Source organism: Bufo bufo, chromosome 6, assembly GCF_905171765.1.
Source record: "Bufo bufo chromosome 6, aBufBuf1.1, whole genome shotgun sequence".
Classification (NCBI taxonomy): Eukaryota; Metazoa; Chordata; class Amphibia; order Anura; family Bufonidae; genus Bufo; species Bufo bufo.
In genome coordinates, this window is record NC_053394.1 from 135,819,463 (window position 1) to 135,842,453 (window position 22,991).

The following is a 22,991-nucleotide window of genomic DNA, read 5'->3' on the forward strand; positions in this document are numbered from 1 at the left end:
CGCATCTTTGAAAACGGGCTGACAAATACCCAAGCGCCAGGACCAAATTCCTGGTCACCATGGCGACCTGGCGCCCGGGATTTGTCGAGCCCTGGTCTATGTGTTCCAGACTTCAGGCTGTAATTGACTGCAAAGGATTTGCAACCAAGTATTAAAAAGTGAAAGTTTGATTTATGATTATTATTATTCTGTCCCATTACTTTAGGTTCCTTAACAAGTTGGAGGCACATATGCAAACTGTTGTAATTCCTACACCGTTCACCTGATTTGGATGTAAATACCCTCAAATTAATGTTCGTTTCATTTCAAATCCATTGTGGTGGTGTATAGAGCCACAAATGTTAGAATTGTGTTGATGTCCCAATATTTATGGACCTGACTGTACATTAGTTATCCTGTGCTCCTCTTGACTTACATCCTGCATTATACTCCAGAGCTGCACTAACCAGACTCCAAATCAGATGTATCTTAATTAGACTTTCCGTGCTTCCATGTGCCCTGCATGTTTTTCAGTATCTAACATTTCATTCGCATTGGCCATGATGGGTTCCTCTCATCTATCTGTATATCTACAGTATCTATCTATCTATCAATTATCTATCTGTATACAGTATAATGAAGAATACTATCTAACTAATATTGATGGATGCTTCCCCTTCACCTCCTCACCTCCACAAATTAAGATATGTGACTAATATCAGACACTTACATTAATGCTCCTACCCAATTATAAGTAATGCACCTGTATGTATCTGTGATTTATTTGGGAAGCTTGAGCGTAGTGAGAACAGAAATATTGTCTCATCCCCTCCTGTGACCCACTTTTCTGGCGTAGTGACCTTGATCAGATCCCAGGCAGACAGGCGCTCTCCACAGAGATGACAGATGTTCAGCAGAGCTGCTATTTTATACGCTACATGCCAGATCCCATGGAGGCATGTCTGAATCCACAGTAGACACTTATACTTTTATATTTATTTGAGATACTATGACAATATAAATCATTTTGCATTTGTTCTCTTTTTTGCCTCTAGAGTGGTAATTGGAAGACCTGAAGTGTCCCAGAGGTCCACAACCACCAAACCAATACAGAATGTCAAAGTTAAAGAGCGCCGAGTCAGTCCGAGTTGTGGTACGTTGTCGGCCCATGAACAGCAAGGAGATAGCTGCCGGGTTCGATAAAGTAGTAGATGTGGATGTAAAGCTTGGTCAAGTGTCAGTAAGGATTCAGAAAGGAGCATCTAATGAGCTTCCGAAAACCTTCACCTTTGATGCCGTTTATGACTGTAACTCCAAGCAGGTGGAGCTTTACGATGAAACATTCAGGCACCTGGTGGATTCTGTCTTGCTCGGATTCAACGGAACAATTTTTGCATACGGCCAAACAGGCACTGGGAAGACGTACACGATGGAAGGGTTGAGGAGCGATACTGAGAAGAGGGGAGTCATACCAAACTCATTTGATCACATCTTCACACATATATCAAGGTCCCAGAACCAACAGTACCTGGTGAGAGCTTCTTATCTTGAGATCTATCAGGAGGAGATCAGAGACCTTCTCTCCAAAGACCAATCTAAGCGCCTGGAGCTGAAAGAAAGACCTGACACCGGCATCTACGTGAAAGACCTGTCGTCTTTTGTCACCAAGAGCGTGAAAGAGATTGAACATGTCATGAATGTAGGGAACCAGAATCGCTCTGTTGGTGCAACCAACATGAATGAGCACAGCTCCCGTTCACATGCCATCTTCATGATTACAATCGAGTGCAGCGAACTTGGGTTGGATGGTGAAAACCATATACGTGTGGGAAAGCTGAATCTGGTAGACTTGGCTGGAAGTGAGCGGCAAACAAAGACTGGAGCCCAAGGTGAAAGGCTGAAAGAGGCTACCAAGATTAACCTGTCTCTTTCCGCTCTAGGAAATGTAATATCAGCCCTTGTAGATGGCAAGAGTACCCACATACCATACAGGGATTCCAAACTTACAAGGTTGTTGCAAGACTCTTTGGGTGGCAATGCCAAAACGGTCATGGTAGCAAATATTGGTCCTGCCTCATATAATGTCGAGGAGACCCTGACCACTCTACGTTACTCCAACCGTGCCAAAAACATAAAGAACAAGCCCAGAGTGAATGAGGACCCAAAGGATGCTTTACTAAGGGAATTCCAAGAAGAGATTGCCAGGCTTAAGGCACAGCTGGAGAAGAGGGTTGTGGGCAAGAGACACAAAAGGGGAAAAAGGAGAATGGGTGTGGATGGAGCAGGAGAGGACGATGAGGAAGAAGACTCTTTTGAGGGAGAAGATGAGGTGGAAGATAAAGAAGACTATTGGCGGGAGCAGCAGGAGAAACTTGAGATTGAGAAGAAAGCAATTATTGAAGACCACAGTTTGGTGGAAGAGGAAAAACGGAAACTCTTACAGGAGAAGGAAAAGAAGATGGATGACCTAAAAAGAGAGAAAGAAGCTATGGAAATGCTGTCGGCCAAAGTTAAGGTAAGATCATTTTATTTAAGGGAGAAATGTATCTTCTGTTATGTGATAGAGAGCTTCATGGTGGTAAGTTATTGATCTGGTAGGGTTGATCTTTGAAGTTGTTACAGACTGAAATAAACGTCAATTGCTAGAGCCTCTTTACTGTTGGACCTCCTGTCTTATCTCCATCAGTACAGACCCTTTGGTTTCTTTTAAATAAGTCTGTTGATGAGACCAGTTCTCAGGTCTAACTATTGTGGTGCTTCCATGATTGTAAAATATTAAATGTAGGGTCCCTTAGTGCTGTAGCTAATGTCCGCACTGCACTATTCTTACTAATGTGGAATCTGTCCCCAAGGCCATGGAGAGTAAACTCCTCGTTGGTGGAAAGAACATTGTTGACCTCACCAATGAACAGCAGAAGATCCTGGAGCAGAAGAGGCACGAGATTGCTGAGCAGGCAAGTATTAGATTTGCTTGAAAAAACTTAAATCATGGCTATTTTAGAGGGCGCTAAGGTGTGATATATTTTTATGTTGCCTAGAAACGTCGAGAGAGAGAGATGCAGCAAGAGATGGAGAGTCGAGATGAGGAGACTTTAGAACTCAAGGAGACATATAGCTCCTTACAACAAGAGGTTGACATCAAAACTAAGAAGCTCAAGAAGGTGAGGTCCATGTTTTCTACATGGATAGCAATATGCTGGTGGCACCACACAAAGACTTTACTCCATCCTGATAACCCCATTTGTTCTCCAGCTCTTCTCTAAGCTGCAGGCGGTGAAAGCCGAGATCCATGATTTACAGGAGGAACACATTAAGGAGCGTCAGGAACTGGAGCAGACGCAGAATGAACTCACCAGAGAGCTGAAATTAAAGTAAGTATCTAAGGTCCATTCATAGATCACCTGTGCCCACTATCTTTTTTAGAGAACTATTGGACAGCTAAGATGGAAGCTGCTACCACTCCTAAGATGGTTGTGAACCATTTTTTGCTGGATTCATGATGAAAAAAGGCAGAGTAGTGATTCAGGAGCCTAGGAAAGCTAGGGGGTAACCAATATGGCCATTACTGTGCTTTCGTGCATAATTGAATAGGCTTACCCCACAAACCTTTTTAAGGAACTAAAGACTAAATTCACACTGAAACCTATCCATGCTTTGGGACAGCTACAGTATTTTATATTTTGATCTGACATTGAAGGGGGCTTCAGGCAAACTCCATGGAGTGTGGAGGCCCTATCAGAACTCGGAGTGGCTTTCCTCTGGTGTTTGTGTAATACTGTAGGGCAGGGGTCAGCAACCTTCGGCACTCCAGCTGTTGTGAAACTACAATTCCCAGCATGCTCTATTCATTTCTATTTGAGTTATGAGAAGAACAGAGCAAATGTGCATGCTGGGAGTTGAAGTTCCCCAACACCTGGAGTGCCGGAGGTTGCTGATCCCTGCTGTAGGGAATGCAAGCACTTGCCACTTTTGAGGGTCTCAAAAGTGGGACAACCCCTAAATAAAGCGTAAGGCACAGATGTCCTTTGAGGAGATGCTATTAGAATAATAAAAAAATCATGCTATTCTAATTATCCTGACTCCTTTCCGTTCCAGCGCTGCTCCTATTCTTAGCCATGACTTTGTGTTTTGGTTGTACTGCAGGTGACTACTGCAGCCTATCGCTGGCCTCTGCAGTATACGGCACAAAATCTCTTAGGCCTGTGATTAGCTGCAGCGGTCATGTGCAGTATATGGGCATGTTACTGCTGCGGTCAGAAAAACAAAGCCCAGTGGGAAGGATGGAGTGGCGGTGCTGGAAAGGAGGGGGTTCGGGACGGTGAGTATCCATTTTTTTTTCTAATGGCATCCATGTTGTGTTTTTTTTTTTTAAACTCAGACAATCCCTTTAAGGCCATCACTAGCAGATGGAGTTTCTAGTTGGCTGTGATCGCGTCTCGCTGTATTCTGTTTGGGAAATGGAGAGCAGGTTGTGTGAATTATTTATTAGGCTCTTTATATCTTGTTGTTATTGCAGCGTGTCCAAAACAAGCTGACTGCGACTTATCAGGGGCAGTGGTAGGGCGGGTTTACACATCACACAGGCTCTACATTACCTGGAAATGGTACGATATACCCTAGTACACACAAATGTCATCTAGAAATGACTTAATAAAATGTCTAAAACCAATATGGTCACCATGATATCTCCCCTGGGGTTATCACCCAGCTTTCCCTGAGCTCTTAGGGTGGGTTCACATCACATTTCTGCCATCCGTTTGACATGTATGTTGTACGGAAAAAGGATACAAAAGCATAGCACACCACGTTTTTGTATCCTGCAGAGTCCGGTAAAAAAACGTTTACGTTGTTTTTTTTACAATGGAACTCTATGGTAAACGGATGCCACTGTGTGGCATCAGTCTGAGGCATCCGATAACGTGTACGTTTTTTGTATACACTAAACGGTTGGCAAAAACATGATGTGAACACAGCCTTAACGGCAAATCTGTTATGTGGGCACATTGAAGGTAAGGGTGCAGTTGCTTTAAAGGGGTTAAAAAAAACTGTAATAAAAAAACAAAAACGGGGAAGTTGTTAAAATAATTAGGGATGAGCGAATCGACTTCGGGCGAAACATCCGAAGTCGATTCGCATAATACTTCGTTTGAATACTGTACGGAGCGAGCCCTCCGTACAGTATTAGAATGTATTGGCTCCTATGAGTCGAATTTATTACTTATCGAAGTCTCACGACACTTCGCATAATTTCATGAATTCATTTATACTGTAAAAAAAACATTTCCCGAACCTGGGTTTGGTTCCAAGGTACCACTTGGAACCGAACCGCGAGTTTGGGAAATGTTGTTTTTTTTTTTACAGTAGAAATTTATTTATGAAGAGTCTTCGCGAAGTACGGTAATAACTTCAGCTCATTGGAGCCAATACATTCTAATACTGTACGGAGCGCTCGCTCCGTACAGTATTCAAACAAAGTATTATGCGAATCGACTTCGGATGTTTCATCCGAAGTCGATTCGCTCATCCCTAATAATAATAATAAAATTTATACTTACTGGTTCCAATTTTTTTATTTTTTTTAAATTAAAATATAGATATTGGAAAATTAAAAAAAAAACATCACCAAAAATTTGGTAAAAGTATGTTAAACATAAAAATGGGATTTAAACAATAGGTCATTTTCTAATGACACATTCCCTTTAACCCTTTCTCTGCCAAGAACATATGATGTGTACCAGCGCCAAAAAAGTCACACCAAACACACAAACATCAATAAAGTTTACGTTTTAAACGCTCCCTGTCCATACCCCATCTATACAGTCAAATATATTACTGCCGGATGGAAAACATTTTCATCAGTCAGAAAAGACATTTTGGCTCATTGACTGTTGACATGAATAATTGTTTTAATTGCTGCATTTTCTTTATAAAATTTTTTTTAACAGTATTCGGCCACTGTTCAGACAGGTATAACACAGGGGCTTTTTTGTGCCCGTGTTATTGATGCAACACCCGGGCCTCCTGCGGTTCTTCAGAACCAGAGGTGTGGCGCCGTAACTCATTTTTGTGATGACCTACAGTCAGGGCCGGTGCAAGGATTTTTGCCGCCCTAGGCAAGATAATCTTATCAGATGATCTGCCCATATCATGACATCACATATGTTCCACCCCTTTCTCAGCTTTTAAATTAAAAGAACTGCTATGTTTCCCTTACGGTTAATCTAGCTTCTTGTAGCTGTCCCTTTTTGCGGAACGGAATTGCGGACCCGGATCCGCAATTCCGATCCTGAAAAAAATAAAACATGTCCTATTCTTGTCCGCAATAGCGGACAAGAACAGGCATATTATCTTAGTGCCGGCAATGTGAGGTCCGCAAAATGTGGAACGCACATTGCCGCTGTCCGTGTTTTGTGGATCCGCAAAACACACACGGATGTGTGAATGGACCCTAAATGTGAGGTAAATTAGTCTCCAATGTAGTATTAATAACTAAACAATTACATAATAAACATATTGCATTGTCTACTTACCACCAGGACAATAAGATGATCTGGTCTCTGGCTGCAGTCTGGCTCTGGGGACTCCCTTGTCACTCTCTTCTCCCCCCCCCCCCCCTCCATCCCTTGTCACTCTCTTCTCCCCCCTCCTTCCCTTGTCACTCTCTTCTCCCCCCCTCCTCCCTTGTCACTCTGCCCCCCCCTCCCTTGTCACTCTCCCCCCCTCCCTCCCTCGTCACTCTCTTCTCCCCCCTCCCTCCCTTGTCACTCTCTTCTCCCCCCCTCCCTCCCTTGTCACTCTCTTCTCCCCCCCTCCCTCCCTTGTCACTCTCTTCTCCCCCCTCCCTCCCTTGTCACTCTCTTCTCCCCCCTCCCTCCCTTGTCACTCTCTTCTCCCCCCCTCCCTCCCTTGTCACTCTCTTCTCCCCCCCCTCCTTGTCACTCTCATTCTACCCCCCCTGTCACTCTCATTCTACCCCCCCTGTCACTCTCATTCTACCCCCCCTCCCTTGTCACTCTCATTCTACCCCCCCTGTCACTCTCATTCTACCCCCCTCCCTTGTCACTCTCATTCTACCCCCCTTGTCACTCTCATTTTACCCCCCCCCCTTGTCACTCTCATTTTACCCCCCCCCTTGTCACTCTCATTTTACCCCCCCCCTTGTCACTCTCATTTTGCACCCCCCCCCCCTTGTCACTCTCATTTTGCACCCCCCCCCCTTGTCACTCTCATTTTGCACCCCCCCCCTTGTCACTCTCATTTTACACTCCCCCCCCCCCCTTGTCACTCTCATTTTGCACCCCCCCTTGTCACTATCATTTTGCACCCCCCCCTTGTCACTCTCATTTTACACTCCCCCCCCTTGTCACTCTCATTTTGCACCCCCCCTTGTCACTGTCATTTTACACCCCCCTTGTCACTGTCATTTTACACCCCCCCTTGTCACTCTCATTTTACACCCCCCCCTTGTCACTGTCATTTTGCACCCCCCCCTTGTCACTGTCATTTTGCACCCCCCCTTGTCACTCTCATTTTACACTCCCCCCCCTTGTCACTCTCATTTTGCACCCCCCTTGTCACTCTCATTTTGCACCCCCCTTGTCACTGTCATTTTACACCCCCCTTGTCACTGTCATTTTACACCCCCCCTTGTCACTCTCATTTTACACTCCCCCCCCCCCCCCCCCTTGTAACTCTCATTTTACACCCCCCCTTGTCACTGTCATTTTGCACCCCCCCCCTTGTCACTGTCATTTTGCACCCCCCCCTTGTCACTGTCATTTTGCACCCCCCCTTGTCACTGTCATTTTACACCCCCCCTTGTCACTGTCATTTTACACCCCCCCTTGTCACTGTCATTTTGCACCCCCCCCCCCCCTTGTCACTCATTTTGCACCCCCCCTTGTCAATGTCATTTTACACCCCCCCCCCCCCTCCCCCCCCCCCCCCCCCCCCCTCCTCCCTCCTCCCTTGTCACCTCTAGTGTAGCGTGGCCGAGCTCTGTCCGGTCCGCGGTACAGCAGCATTTGTTTCTTGTACCCACTACCCGGCCGGACTGACAGGAAGTGCACACTAAGTGAGCACTTCCTGTCAGTCCGGCCGGGTACAGGAAACAAAAGCTCCTGTACCGCGGACCGGACAGAGCTCGGCCACGCTACACTAACAACAGCAGTAGCACAGGGCAGACACAGCAGGCTGCGCAGCACTGAGCCGGAGATTCTTTAGAGCGGCAAGCGCTCAGGAGGGGCAGCATGACGGGCGCCGCTGGCCGGCCGCCCGAACTTATATTACCAACTTTTTTTTTTTTTTACACCGCAAAAGGGCGCCCCCTGCTAGATGGCGCCCTAGGCGACTGCCTAAGTCGCCTTACTGGTGGCGCCGGCCCTGCCTACAGTTGGTTCAGGTATTGTGCCTATAATACAGGAGCAGTAAAACCACCCATGTTAGAACTGACTGAACGTGCCCTTAATGCATTATATAAGGTTTGATTTCGATACCATAAAAAAGTATTGCAATACTCAATACCATTCGGGGAAAAAATAAAACGTGTGCATTCTGCATTTAATGGAATGTTCCTCCCTCCCAGCACTTTACAGACATTAGCATCCAACTGTCCCCTGTGGAGCTCACAATCAGTATGTCTATGGAGTGTGGGAGGAAACTGGAGAACCCACGCAAACACGGAGAGAACATACAAACTCCATGCAGATGTTGTCCTTGGTGGGATTCAAACCTAGGATCCCAGCGCTGCAAGGCACCAGTGCTAACCACTGAGCCACGGTGCTGCCCATATGATATTTTCCTTGTTTTCATGCGTGGACTTCACAAAGTTAACCGAAGGTGGACATGGCTGTCAGCAGTCCGTCATGGCATTTGCAATCATCAGGTTGTCTGCTTTCAGGAAATATTTACTTAGTTTTTAAGGACTAATTCCTGTATTTTACAAGTTGCAACTTTTTTATTTTTTTTTAATTTTATTTCAAGCTTAAAACCTAATTTTTGGTCTTTCCAGTTCTGCTGATTTTATGAAAATATGGGCATTTAAATTGGTGGCATGTATTTACTCTGCGCAGGTTGAACGTACATTTTTTGGAGGTGTGGTCCACGTAACTTTTTTTTGCTTGGCTCAGGCTTTTAACCACTTATATCAACTTTTGTGAAATTTTTATGAAAAATGACACTTTATACACACGGTTTTGCATTAAAGTGCTGAGTGGCAGTCTGACAATATCCCGGCTATCTACTCTCAGTAAATATATGGGTATGAGGGGGGTTATTAAGACTAATTTTGTAATTTAGGTTTTATTTGTACGTGTGAAAACTGTGAAAATTGTTCCGGGTACCAGAGGTGCAAAATGTCCAAACAGCCCTGGCAGTGATTACAGCAGTAACATGTCTGTATACCGCACGTGACTTTTGCAGCTGATCAGTGGCCCTGCAATCTTGTGCCTAACGCTGCTGAGGCCAGTCATTGGCTTCAGCAGTCATACACGATGTAAGAAACATCATGCACCCAGCCAAAAGCCCAACGTCATGACTGCAGCGTCGGGGATGGGGATTAAAGTGTCGGTGCAGAGTGGGCTTGAACTGTCAGTATAACTTTTTTTAACACCTTCCACACTTTTTACCTGATATAGATAGATATATAATTTTATTTTTATTTTTTTTTAACTCTGACGACCCCTTTAAGTATTAGTACGGTCTTTGGTGACCAGTCCCAGTTTTTAATGAATGCCAGAGGGGACAAAAGATTAACTTTTCTGTTGTCCTTTCCTCCAGCTTTTTAGATCGGTGGGGGTCCGACACCTGAGACCCCCGCTGATCAGCTGAAGAAAGCCGTTCACTCCGTGGCCATTTTCGTCACCGTACATTGGTCACATGGCCTGATTACAGCTCAGCCCCATTCAAGTCAATGAGGCTGGGCTGCAATACCAAGCGCATCCACTATACGATGGGGCAGTGAGCACCGCAGCTTCCCGGAACAGCTGATCGGCGGAGGTTTTGGGATTCGGACCCCCGCGGATGTGATATTGATGGCCCATCCTGTGGATAGGTCATCAGTATTATTTCCCGGATAGCCGCTTTAGGCCTCTTTCACACTTGCGTTGTCCGGATCCGGCGTGTACTCCACTTGCCGGAATTACACGCCGGATCCGGAAAAACGCAAGTGTACTGAAAGCATTTGAAGACGGAGCCGTCTTCAAAATGCGTTCAGTGTTACTATGGCACCCAGGACGCTATTAAAGTCCTGGTTGCCATAGTAGTAGTGGGGAGCGGGGGAGCAGTATACTTACAGTCCGTGCGGCTCCTGGGGCGCTCCAGAATGAAGTCAGAGCGCCCAATGCGCATGGATGACGTGATTCATGCGATCACTTGATCCATGCGCTTGGGGCGCCCTGACGTCACTCTGGAGCGCCCGGGAACCTGCACGGACGTTAAGTATACTGCTCCCCCGCTCCCCGCTACACTTTACCATGGCTGCCAGGACTTTAGTGTCCTGGGAGCCATGGTAACCATTCAGAAAAAGCTAAACGTCGGATCCGGTAATGCGCCGAAACGACGTTTAGCTTAAGGCCGGATCCGGATCAATGCCTTTCAATGGGCATTAATTCCGGATCCGGCCTTGCGGCAAGTCTTCAGGATTTTTGGCCGGAGCAAAAAGCGCAGCATGCTGCAGTATTTTCTCCGGCCAAAAAAACGTTCCGTTCCGGAACTGAAGACATCCTGATGCATCCTGAACGGATTTCTCTCCATTCAGAATGCATTAGGATAAAACTGATCAGGATTCTTCCGGCATAGAGCCCCGACGACGGAACTCTATGCCGGAAGAAAAGAACGCAGGTGTGAAAGAGCCCTTAAAAGAGCTCTATTTCTGTGGTGTCTTCTGAGAATTGTGCCTTGATAACACATGGTACAGATGCCTAATTTGAAGGGAATGTGTCCTCTGCCCCTACAGCAGCTCCTGATGGTGGGTGTGAGGATAAATAAGTGTGTGTGTATGTGTATATATATATATATATATATATATATATATATCTTTATCCCTTCTCACATTTCACCCTAACTCTGTAATTTCCACCCGCTGTGCATGTTTGCACTCAAAATCTATGCCCGATCATGAATGGGGTATCTTGACTTTCAGTGTCCTTCTGTCTCTCCTTGTGCCACAGGCATCTGATCATTGAGAATTTCATTCCAATGGAAGAGAAAAATAAGATGATGAACCGCAGTTATTTTGAGGAGGAGGAGGATCAGTGGAAGCTTCACCCGATCAGCAGGCTGGAGTAAGTGCTTCATACCCCGTCTCCTGCCTCCTGTACCAGTTCTGAGACGCCCTTCTCCGTCTTTAGTAACGGCCCTCTTTTCTTCATAGCAATCAGCAGATGATGAAACGACCAACGTCTGCCATAGGCTACAAAAGGCCATTGTGTCACCATGCCAAGATGGCCATGATGGTCAGACCAGACCCCAGATACCGGGTAAGACATGAACATCTTCACTCCTTAAAGGAACCGTCCACTCTCCTTTAAATAAAGCTAATAGGTTGTGCACATTCTAATGTATTTTGAGCTTCAATTCTTCACCATTTCCAAGATATCTGTTTGCTGTCCGTGAATAGGAACATTGATATTGACATCTCAAGGCCAAAAACCTGAAGAAATGAAGGACAGGAAGGAGAACTATGCAGCTGATGCGTTTAGCTCACAGAGTGGATCCTTGTCTAACAAACCCTTAGACGTGGGAAGGTCAGATTGGGTGTTCAGCTGCTGCATGTAGACAGTATTGTATCCATTCACTGACAGCAAGTGGAGATGTTGAAAATGTGATGTGTAGAACTTCTCTTTATATAATATATTTGGGGTTAGATACGCTTTCTTGGAGTCTGCACTCATACAATGACACCATTAAGCCTCTTTCACACGGGCGAGATTTCCGCGCGGGTGCAATGCGTGAGGTGAACGCATTGCACCCGCACTGAATCCGGACCCATTCATTACTATGGGGCTGTGCACATGAGCGGTGATTTTCACGCGTCACTTGTGCGTTGCGTGAATATCGCAGCATGCTCTATTTTGTGCGTTTTTCACGCAGCGCAGGCCCCATAGAAGTGAACGGGGCTGCGTGAAAATTGCAAGCATCCGCAAGCAAGTGCGGATGCGGTGCGATTTTCGCGCATGGTTGCTAGGAGATGATCGGGATGGAGACCCGATCATTATTTTTTTCCCTTATAACATGGTTATAAGGTAAAATAATAGCATTCTTAATACAGAATGCTTAGTAAAATAGTGATGGAGGGGTTAAATTTTTTTTAAACTCACCTTAAAGAGGACCTTTCACCTTGAAAAACATTGTGAACTAAGTATGCTGACATGGAGAGCGGCGCCCGGGGATCTCACTGCACTTACTATTATCCCTGGGCGCCGCTCCGTTCTCCCGTTATCCCCTCTGGTATCTTTGCTCTGTAAGTTATAGTAGGCGGTGTCTGCCCTTGTTCTCCTGGGCGTCTCCCCCTCCTAGGCTGTAGCGCTGGCCAATCGCAGCGCACAGCTCACAGCCTGGGAGAAAAAAACCTCCCAGGCTGTGAGCTGTGCGCTGCGATTGGCCAGCGCTACAGCCTAGGAGAAGGAGACGCCCACAGGACAAGGGAAGACACCGCCTACTATAACTTAGTGAGAGAAGATACCGGAGGGGATAACGGGAGAACGGAGCGGCGCCGCTCTACATGTCAGCATACTTAGTTCACAATGTTTTTCAAGGTGAAAGGTCCTCTTTAATCCACTTGTTCGCGCAGACCGGCTTCTCTTCTCCTTTGCTGTGCAGGAGGAAAAGGACCTGTGGTGACGTCACTGTTCTCATCACATGGTCCGTCACATGATCCATCACCGTGGTGATGGACCATGTGATGAGCGCAGTGATGTCATCAAAGGTCCTTTACCCAGGTCCTGAAGAAAGAAGAGCAGCTGGGCTGCGCGAACAAGTGGATTAAGGGGAGTTAAAAAAAGTTTAACCCCTCCATCACTATTTTACTAAGCATTCTGTATTAAGAATGCTATTATTTTCCCTTATAACCATGTTATAAGGGAAAATAATACAATCTACACAACACCTAACCCAAACCCGAACTTCTCTGAAGAAGTTCGGGTTTAGGTACCAAACATGCCGATTTTTCTCACGCGCGTGCAAAAAGCATTAAAATGTTTTGCACTCGCGCAGAAAAATCGTGCATTTTCCCGCGACGCACCCGCATCTTATCCAGCCCAAATCCATGATGCCCGTGTGAAAGAGACCTTAGGCCTCAGCTGTCCGTCGTAGATGGCTGTACACAAAGCCTGCTGCCATTGGTCTCTTCCCTTTTTACAGCATTACCAGAAAATGGGTCCATTACCTTTCACGGTATTGTTATTTTCCCATATTAATAACAATAGCAATAGATGTGGGGGCACACTACAATGAAGGAGTGCACTAACGGTTCGAATACTTTACTAAGATACCAAAGAAAGGCCACATGGCCCAAGAGAACCGCAATAATGTCCACATCCACAAAATATAAAATCAATGAAACGACATAGACCTACAGATATCATTTAAAAATTGTATACAATAAAGCAAGTGCTGGTACAAATAGGACCAAGCACAAACGCAGCATCCACCAAAGTCCACATGTAGGGACACAATGTGTATAGTCCAAGACAAAATTCCAAATAATACAACACCCAAACTGAAGATCCACAATAAATACCCCTGAGGAAGCCGCACTTTACTGGCGTTAATTCTGTGACTCAGATCCACCCTTACAGTCCGAGTCTTATATCTTTATTGTCTTCAGGTATTATCTCATGTTACTTTGATGTCACATTATTATTATTTATTGTGGATTTTCTGTTTGGGTGTTTTATTATTAGTAATTTTGTCTTGGACTGATTTTTATATTTTGTGGATGTGCACATTATTGCGGTTCTCTTGGGCCATGTGGCCTTTCTTTGGTATTTCCCATATTAATGACTTGAAGTGTTGCAGGACTAGGTCATTGTAGGAGAAAGGGGGGGGGGGTCAATAACTTTCCATAACATGACAATGCGTGCAGTTCATGGCTTTCTTCTCCCCCCCCACAGGCTGAGAACATTGTTCTGCTGGAGCTTGATATGCCAAGTCGTACCACCCGTGACTATGAGGGGCCGGCTGTGGCCCCCAAGGTTCAGGCTGCTTTGGAAGCCGCTCTGCAGGATGAAGACGACATCCAAGTAGACGCATCAACGTTTGAGAGCTCAGCCAGCAAAAAAACAAAAGCCAGGTAAGACATCTGGCAATATCCAGAACAGGAGAGGTTAATCACGTTGCTTTGTAACAGTATTTTATGGGCGATTGCCACCACTTTTAGATAATTTGGCTAAGCCCTCCTAGCATCCAATATGTGCATAGTGAATATGGTAAGGTTTATTGCTGTGCTTGGCGACAATCAGTGACTCTAGCTTAGCTGCAATGTCTATTAGAGTCTGAGGTAGTCTGAAGTCCACCTCCTATCCAATTAGCTAGTGCTCTGTCCTCCAAGCTTTACACTGCAGCTTTGCTTATTCACTTTAAAGGGCATCTATCAGCAGATTTGTACCCGTGAAACTGGAGGATCTGTTTCATGTGCACTTGGCATCTGTGTTGGTCCCATGTTCATATGTGCCCGCATTGCTAAGAAAAATGCTGTTTTAATATATGCAAATGAGCCTCTAGGAGCAAAGGGGGCGATGCCATTACACCTGGAGGCTCTGCTCTCTCTGCAACTGCAGCACCCTCTGCACTTAGGCAGGGCCGGGCAGTGTAAATGTGATCACACCTGACCCTGGAAATAAAAGTGGAGATGGCATGACAGTTGCAGAGAGCAGAGCCTCTAGGTGTAACAGCAACGCCCCCATTGCTCTAGAGGCTCATTTGCATATATTAAAACTTCATTTTTCTCAGCAATGAGGGCACATATGAACATGGGACCAACACAGATGCCTTCAGATGCCAAGCGCACATGTAACAGGTCAGACAGTTTCATAGGTGCAAATCTGCTGACACATGCCCTTTAACTGCATCAGTCAGTCTTATAGACGCTCTTTTCTACGCTTATTTTATTTCATCTATCGTTTGCAGACCCAAGACTGGCCGAAGGACAGCTCCACCTCCAGGCCCTTCTGGATCTTCACATTTCCCACAGACAAGGGGTTTGGTTCCAAAGTAAACCAAGAATATGACCCCCTAACCAAGACTCTTGAATAGGTAGATGAAGTATTAGGATGACTGATCACAAGAGAAACTTCACGTGCCACAAGGCAAATCCCACCACCTCCTATGGTCAAGCTTCCTGGGAGGTGGACAGGGGGGGTCACCTGTAAGTAAGCCAATGGCGCTGGACTTGTAATACGGCAACACACCCGTGCTCGGCATGACTTCAATTGTGTGGAAAGTGTGTCTATGTAGGAGTTAATTTTGAATGGATCTGAGGACATGGAGAACACAAGTGTATACAGCCCCACCTGACATGGAGTGTCACCTGTGCATATATGATGTACCGGACACTCGCCCTCTGCACTGATCTCTCAACACCCTGACCTTTCTTCTTTGGTATTATTTATATTAATTTTTTTTTAACGTAGATGTATATTTAGGCGTCATCTTTTATACTGTAAATTAGGGACTTTGTTCCATCACATCAGATGGCGACCTGTGTGTCATCCTGAGCGACTGTCCCACGTATGACAATATCAGGCACTAAGCTTGCTTGGTTTCCTCCATGCTCAATGGACGGAACTAAGCAGCAGACCTCAGAGTCCCTCTATTAGTCGGATGACCGAAGCGCTCCGGCCCGCTACATGCAGGCCGCCATTTTGCTGCTTTGTAACGTGACTGCACTTGGTTTCATGTATGACGTTTAATGTTCATGGCTTCCCACGGCATCTGCTTGCTCGTTTATGCCCATTCATGCTTCCCTCAGTGACATCCAGCCCTGGAGGTGCGATGTGATCTGGAGACACTGCAGCCCCTCGGCCTTATCTGAAGAAGCCATAGATACTGTGAATTTTATACGGCGACACGATGCAGTGTGATGGCTCCTTCTCCGTCCAGGAAGAAGCAGGAGGGAGATCTATTTATTTGTACGTTTATCTGTGAATGTATACTTAAATAAAATCTCTTTACTGCACCTGTCCCCAGAGAATGTCTCCTTCTTCATCGACCATGTCACCCCCTCAGCATAGTCCAGTGGTCCCTGACCCTGTAGCTGCCCAGCTTTTCAGAGCCATACTTTTATTGTGATAATGAGTTTATGGCTGTGCTTCTTTGTATAATGATAACTGTGAAGGAGCAATTATGTTTGCGTTTCCATAATGTTTCAACCATATTACCGGTATTTCCTGTTTCAGCTGCACAGCTAGATGCATTTCACTCAGAAGCAGGAGTGTCTCCCTTCTGCAAGCACTGTACTACTGTGACATTCTTTCCCTTAGGACTCATGCACACAAACTTATTTTTTTCCGTTCTGTTTTTTTACAGGTCTGTATGCGGAACCGTTCACTTCAATAGGGTTTGAAAAAAAAAACAACGGAAATGACTCGGTGTGCATTCCATGTCCGTTCCACCAAAAAAAGAGAACGTGTCCTATTCTTGTCCATCTTGTGGACGAGGACAGGCATTGTTACAATGGATCTGCAAAAAAACCGATGCAATGAGAATGTCATCAGTTTTTTTTTTTTTTTGTGGATCCGTGTTTTACGGACCGTAAAATACATACGGTCGTGTGCATGAGCCCTTACTTCCCACTATTTTTGTCTTTAGCTCCAGAGCTCACAAAACAGGAATCGCACTTAAGGCTCATGCACACAACAGTATGTATTTTGCAGTCTACAAAACACGGATCTGCAAAAAATACGAATGACATCCGTGTGCATTCCGCATTTTGCGGAACGGAACAGCTTGGCTGTAATAGAACAGCCCTATCCTTGTCCGTTATGCGAACAATAATAGGACATGTTCTTTGTTTTTTGCGGAACGGACATGCGGACATATGGAAACGGAATGCACATGGGGTAACTTTTTTGTTTTTTGCGGACCCATTGGAACGAACGGGGGCATATATCCTGTGATGTTTAGAAGCAGTTCTTCTATCAGGCTCCTGATCTCCGCTAGCTCTGACACGCTCCCACTTCCTCTCAGCTGTCTTCTACCTCTCTGTTGCTAGGGACGGATCTTGCCTAACAGACAGTTCACTGCAACTTAGGTGGAAGTGAGACCCCTAGTGGCTAGGACTTTGTTTTTTTTAGGTAGATGCAGGCATATTTGAAATGAAGGGATTTTGAAGTTTGCTAGTTTCGCCATTCTCTATTGGCTGTTGAAATGTTCACTAACTCTACTAGATGAAGGCGTTTACCATTTGCGTAATAAACAGACTTTGCGAAAGGCCGAATAGTGGGACTTCAAGAAGCTGAGTGGTCCATGTGTCAAATCTTGGAAGAGTTGGACGAGCAGTTTCTGTTCTGAAGGTTCTGGATGGTCAAGACAGACAGATGCTCTCCAAGATTGCTGTAGAAAAAGAGCTTCTGTATCTCAAAGGACATCCACGTCATCACAATCTGGTCCTGCAGTGACCACTGGACCATAAGAAGCCGTCTGCTTGAAGCCTGACCACAATCGCACACTCCACTAGCTCACTTGCCACTGACCTCTTATATTTGCCTCCACTTGTGCCGCACATTGGCGGCATGAATGGCAAACAATAGTGTTCAGTGATGGTGTGTTAGGAGAAAACTCCTGCCAACACATTGCCTGCGGTACACAACGTGCTCTTCAGGGTATCTAACAACTCCCCTGGCCATCTTGATAGCCAGATCTCTACCCCAGCGAGAAGATCTGGGTCTGGATGAGGCAATAGATCTCTAATCCCCAGCAGTCAACATCCATATTGGCTGAACTACGGGTCCAAGCTGAAAGAACTTGGAATGACATGCCACAGGAGGAAACCCATCGTCTGTATGACCATTACCATGCCAGTGGCAGCATGGGATGATGCCACCTAGTATTAATGTGACCTGCCTCAACATATACCCTGCTGCAGAAGCCAAAATAAAGGTGCACCACCTTAGTTATGTGATCATTGACTAAGCACCACTAGCAGTTTATACCTTAATGTCAGCTCAATCACATGAAGTTTTCCAGTAGTGTATTATGGAGGATTTAAGGAAGAGCACTGACTGGTACTTTTCTTGTGACACCATGGTTGGCATGGCTATGGGGATGTGACCGCTCCATGGCTAGATCGTATTAGAACCCTCGCTGCTATTCTGATGGGGACATGGTGGTTGCCACTGGGGTTCCAAGGCACGCGACGGCTGCTTCTTATTAGGACTCCCCCTCTTAGGGTCCATTCAGACGGCCGTAGTTTATTGCGGATCCGCAATACACCCGGCCGACACCCCCATAGAGCTGCCTATTCTTGTCCGCAATTGTGGATAAGAATAGGGCATGCTCTATTTTTTTTATCCGGAGCCGCGGACCGAAAGATCGGGGGCACGCTCTGGAAATGTGGATGCGGCGAGAACATAGCATGCTCTCTGCACACTTTCCACCCCCATAGAGAATGAATGGGTCTGCACAGGATGCGGATCCGTTATACGGACGTGTGAATGGAGCCTTACTCTGATTTCCAGTATGGGGATATAAGAGGCATTGGGAGGTATTGCGGGGTGCTGCATAGTGGTCTCTGTTCACATTAATAATAATCTTTATTTATATAGTGCCAACCTATTCCACAGCGCTTTACAATCAGAGGGTCATGTACAAACAGAGTCATACATTACAGGTCAACAATTAAAACCAGAAGTGGGGTCCCTGCTCACAAGAGCTTACAATCTAAGGAGATAGGGGTGACCCAAAAGGTAAATGCTTGTTTTGTACAATGGTCCCCTTACAATAGGGGAGCCAGTCACCAGCCGCTATCTAGTGCTTCTGAGTGCATGGGGTTGTGGTGCATAGTGTTTGTTGATGGATCAAATTCACGGGAATGATGATGAAGGGGGTATGAATGGAGAAGACTTAGATTAGGAGCATTTTTTGCGGCCCAGTAGAGATCAATGAGTCCGCATCCGATCCGCGAAAAATGCAGATCGGATGCGGAACAAAACTACGGCCGTAGTTGTGGATAGTAAATGACCCCCTATCTTTTCCATCCGCAGTCAGGTCAGCCACTTCTGTGTTGTGCCCCCTGGTCAGTGAGAGCATGGCACTGGTTTGGCCAAAGAAGAGTCCTATAATGCAGGTTTCCCAAGAAGAAATGTATAGGGTCATTTATTAAGACTGGTGTCTTAGATGCTGGTCTTAATACCCCTGTCCTGCCGGCGGCCTCTACATAACTGCTGGCGCCTAACAGTCTGAAATCTATGCCAGCTTCCTTGCTGGCATAGGTTCCGATCATTTTCAACGCGTCTTCTTCCCTGCCCATGCCACACGCTTTTTTTTTTTTTTTTTTTTTTTTTTTTTTTTTTTTGGAGCTGGTGTACATGGTGTGAAAGGGGAAGAAGTCGCAGATTTGGCCCCAAGTCCCCTTTGTGACAGATATTCACCAAAACATGGCGTACATCTATTCATAAATGACACCCTTAACCACCTCCGGACCGCTGTACGCACAGACGCGTCCTGGAGGTGGTTGTTTCATTCCGAGTGGACGCGCCGGCGCGTCTTCTCGCGAGACGCGAGATTTCGGTCACAGCCGGCCCGCGCATGCGCATCGCGGGCCGGCAAAAGTTCGAGGAGAGTTGCATCAGCAACCTGCCAGCCAATGATCGTCGCTGGCAGGTTGCTGATTTTTAAAAAATCGAATCACAAACCAGATAACAGATCATATTAGTAAATATGATCTGTTATATGGCTTCTCTGCTCCTGTGCTGGTCCTTTTCGTCGGTTGGATCCAGCACAGGAGCAGACTTCACAGTGAGTACACCAAACAGCACACCTTAGCCCCAGATCACCCCCTTGCACCCCAATTAACCCTTTGATCACCCCTTTGATCGCCCCTGTCAATCACTAGTGAAAGGAAAAAAAGTGATCAGTGTAAACTGTCACTTTTTTTTTTTCACTGGTATTGGCTGTTAGGTTTTAGGGATAGTTTAGGCCCCTTGGTTAGGTAGTTAGCGTCAGTTAGCGCCCACCCCACCGCACCGCAGTCACTTTTATTCGCTGATTAGCGTATCGCTAATCAGCATTTGTACTTTTATAGTATCTGTAAGTGATCAAAACTGATCACGGTCAGATCTATAATAGTATTAGTGTCACTTTAGTTCGCCCTCCACCCAAAACGCAGTGTTTGCCCGATCAGGCCTGATCGGTCGCCCACACGTGCGTTCACCCACGCCCGCCCCACCGCAGTGACAAAAAATTATTATTTTTTGATCACTGCACATTCATTTTACACGCACTGCGGCGATAAAAAAATCAGTTTTGATATTTTTTATCAACCGCAGCGGCCTCCGGTACTTCGCTAGCCTCCCCTTTGTAAGACAGGTTTGCTTTTTTTCTTGGGTAGTCTCAGGGAATACCCCTAAATTTAGTAGTCCAAAATGTCAAACAGGGGGTATTCTTCTGAAGAGGCCTACAGGATTCTGACCCAGTCGGATGAGGAGTGGGAACCCTCATCTGACGAATCTAGCGGGTCAGAATATGAACCTGTAGAAAGCAGTGGCTCTCTGACCCAAAGTTCGGACGAGGAGGTTGAGGTCCCTGGCAGCACCAGGCGTACCCGGCCCCGTGTCGCTAGACCACAGGTTGTGCAGGATCCGCTTCAAGAGCAGCAGAGTGGGGCTGTCGCTGCCGGATCACGTGGTGAGGCATACACCAGCAGCGCAGCCCTTCCTGGACCTAGTACCAGCACTGCCGTACAACCTGGTGAAGTAGCGAGCACCAGAAGGGCAGTTGAAGCTGGTACGGTGGCACGTGCAGTAGTTACCCCGTCGCAGCCACCGCGCAGACAGGCCCGTAGACCCCCTAGAGTCCCTGAGGTGCTGGCAAACCCTGATTGGCAGTCACCAACTTCAGCCGCACCTGTAGTTCCCCCTTTCACCGCCCAGTCTGGAGTTCGGGTTGAGACGGCTCAAATCGCTTCGGCCCTGGGATTTTTTGAGCTGTTCTTGACTGCGGAGCTCTTGGACTTAGTCGTGGCAGAGACCAACCAATATGCCACACAATTTATAACCGCAAACCCGGAAAGCTATTATGCCCAGCCTTTCCGGTGGAAACCAGTCCAAGTTTCCGAACTTAAAATTTTTCTGGGCCTTCTCCTCAACATGGGCCTGACAAAAAAGCATGAATTGCGGTCATATTGGTCCACGAACCCAATTCATCACATGCCCATGTTCTCTGCTGCTATGTCCAGGACACGATTTGAGACCATCCTGCGTTTTCTGCATTTTAGCGACAACACCACCTCCCGTCCCAGAGGCCACCCAGCTTTTGACCGGCTCCACAAAATTCGGCCCCTCATAGACCATTTCAACCAGAAATTTGCAGATTTGTATACCCCTGAGCAAAACATCTGCGTAGACGAGTCCCTAATACATTTTACCGGGCGCCTTGGCTTCAAACAATACATCCCAAGCAAGCGTGCCCGGTATGGGGTCAAATTGTATAAGCTCTGTGAAAGGGCCACAGGCTATACCCACAAATTTCGGATCTATGAGGGAAAAGATCAGACCCTGGAGCCGGTCGGTTGCCCTGACTACCTGGGGAGCAGTGGGAAGACAGTCTGGGACTTGGTGTCACCCTTATTCGGCAAGGGGTACCATCTTTATGTGGACAATTTTTACACAAGTGTGGCCCTCTTTAGGCATTTGTTTCTAGAACGGATTTGCGCCTGTGGCACCGCGCGAACTAGTCGCGTGGGCTTCCCCCAACGGCTTGTAACCACCCGTCTTGCAAGGGGGGAGAGGGCTGCCTTGTGTAACGAAGAACTGCTCGCGGTGAAATGGAGAGACAAGCGTGACGTTTACATGCTCTCCTCCATTCACGCAGACACGACAATCCAAATTGAAAGGGCAACCCGTGTCATTGAAAAGCCCCTCTCAGTCCACGACTATAATGCGCTCATGGGAGGGGTGGACTTCAATGACCAGATGTTGGCTCCCTATTTAGTTTCCCGCAGAACCAGACGCTGGTATAAGAAGGTGTCTGTATATTTAATTCAATTGGCGCTGTACAATAGTTTTGTTCTCTACAGTAAGGCTGGGAGAACAGGATCCTTCCTCAAATTCCAGGAAGAGATCATCGCGAACCTCCTTTACCCAGGAGGTTCCGTGGCCCCATCCACCAGTGTAGTTAGCCGTCTACACGAGCGACATTTCCCCAGTGTCGTTGCTGGTACCTCAACCCAACCGCCACCCCGAAAAAAATGTCGTGTCTGTAGCAGGAGTGGAATAAGGCGTGACACCCGCTATTTCTGTCCTGACTGCCCTGACCACCCTGCCCTATGCTTAGGTGAGTGTTTCCGGAAGTACCACACACAGGTACACCTAGCATAGGGATTGCATCTCACAGGACAGGCACACAGGGCTATTAGGGCCCTTTTACTCACAGCTGCTGCAAACCTCTCCTTTCACCTGGGATAAAGTGCATAACGTACTTCGCCACATCTTTGGGCGATTTGCGCTTTGCACATTGTCCCATGGGGAAGGAGAGGTTTGTTCTATAAAGGTAAAAAAAAACTAAACAAAAAAAAAATTACCGGTAAGTAAAAAAGTTACAAAAGTTAAAAAAAGTTAATATGTTCTGTTCTAAAGTTAATAAAGTTATTGCTTTGCGGCCTGGTTTTTTCTTTTTTGTTTTGTTTTTTTTACCTTTCAGGTGGACCAACCGATCGACTAGCTGCAGCACTGATGTGCATTCGGACAGAAGCATTGCGCTGCTGTCAGATTACACGCAAGTCGGTGTATGCGGCGCTGCAAGACGAGATTTCTCCTCTGCAGTAAAAGATACGTTTGCCGAGGCATATGAGCTGAGGA

At 46.4% G+C, this 22,991-nt stretch overlaps 1 protein-coding gene across 2 annotated transcripts in view; it reads left to right on the forward strand.

The window, feature by feature from the left end:
* KIF3B (kinesin family member 3B) overlaps positions 1 to 16,158 on the forward strand; it is a 29,785-nt gene extending 13,627 nt beyond the window's left edge. The window contains exons 2-9 of one of the 2 annotated variants that reach the window (XM_040436476.1): positions 1,035 to 2,494; positions 2,832 to 2,933; positions 3,018 to 3,140; positions 3,232 to 3,350; positions 11,148 to 11,261; positions 11,351 to 11,456; positions 14,091 to 14,269; positions 15,106 to 15,193. In XM_040436476.1, coding sequence (XP_040292410.1) covers positions 1,094 to 2,494; positions 2,832 to 2,933; positions 3,018 to 3,140; positions 3,232 to 3,350; positions 11,148 to 11,261; positions 11,351 to 11,456; positions 14,091 to 14,269; positions 15,106 to 15,193 — 2,232 coding nt within the window. In that variant the 5' untranslated portion in view covers positions 1,035 to 1,093. Of the gene's footprint in view, positions 1 to 1,034; positions 2,495 to 2,831; positions 2,934 to 3,017; positions 3,141 to 3,231; positions 3,351 to 11,147; positions 11,262 to 11,350; positions 11,457 to 14,090; positions 14,270 to 15,105 lie in introns of those variants that run through there. The other variant, XM_040436477.1, reaches the window with a different exon arrangement.
* Positions 16,159 to 22,991: the final 6,833 nt, after the last annotated feature.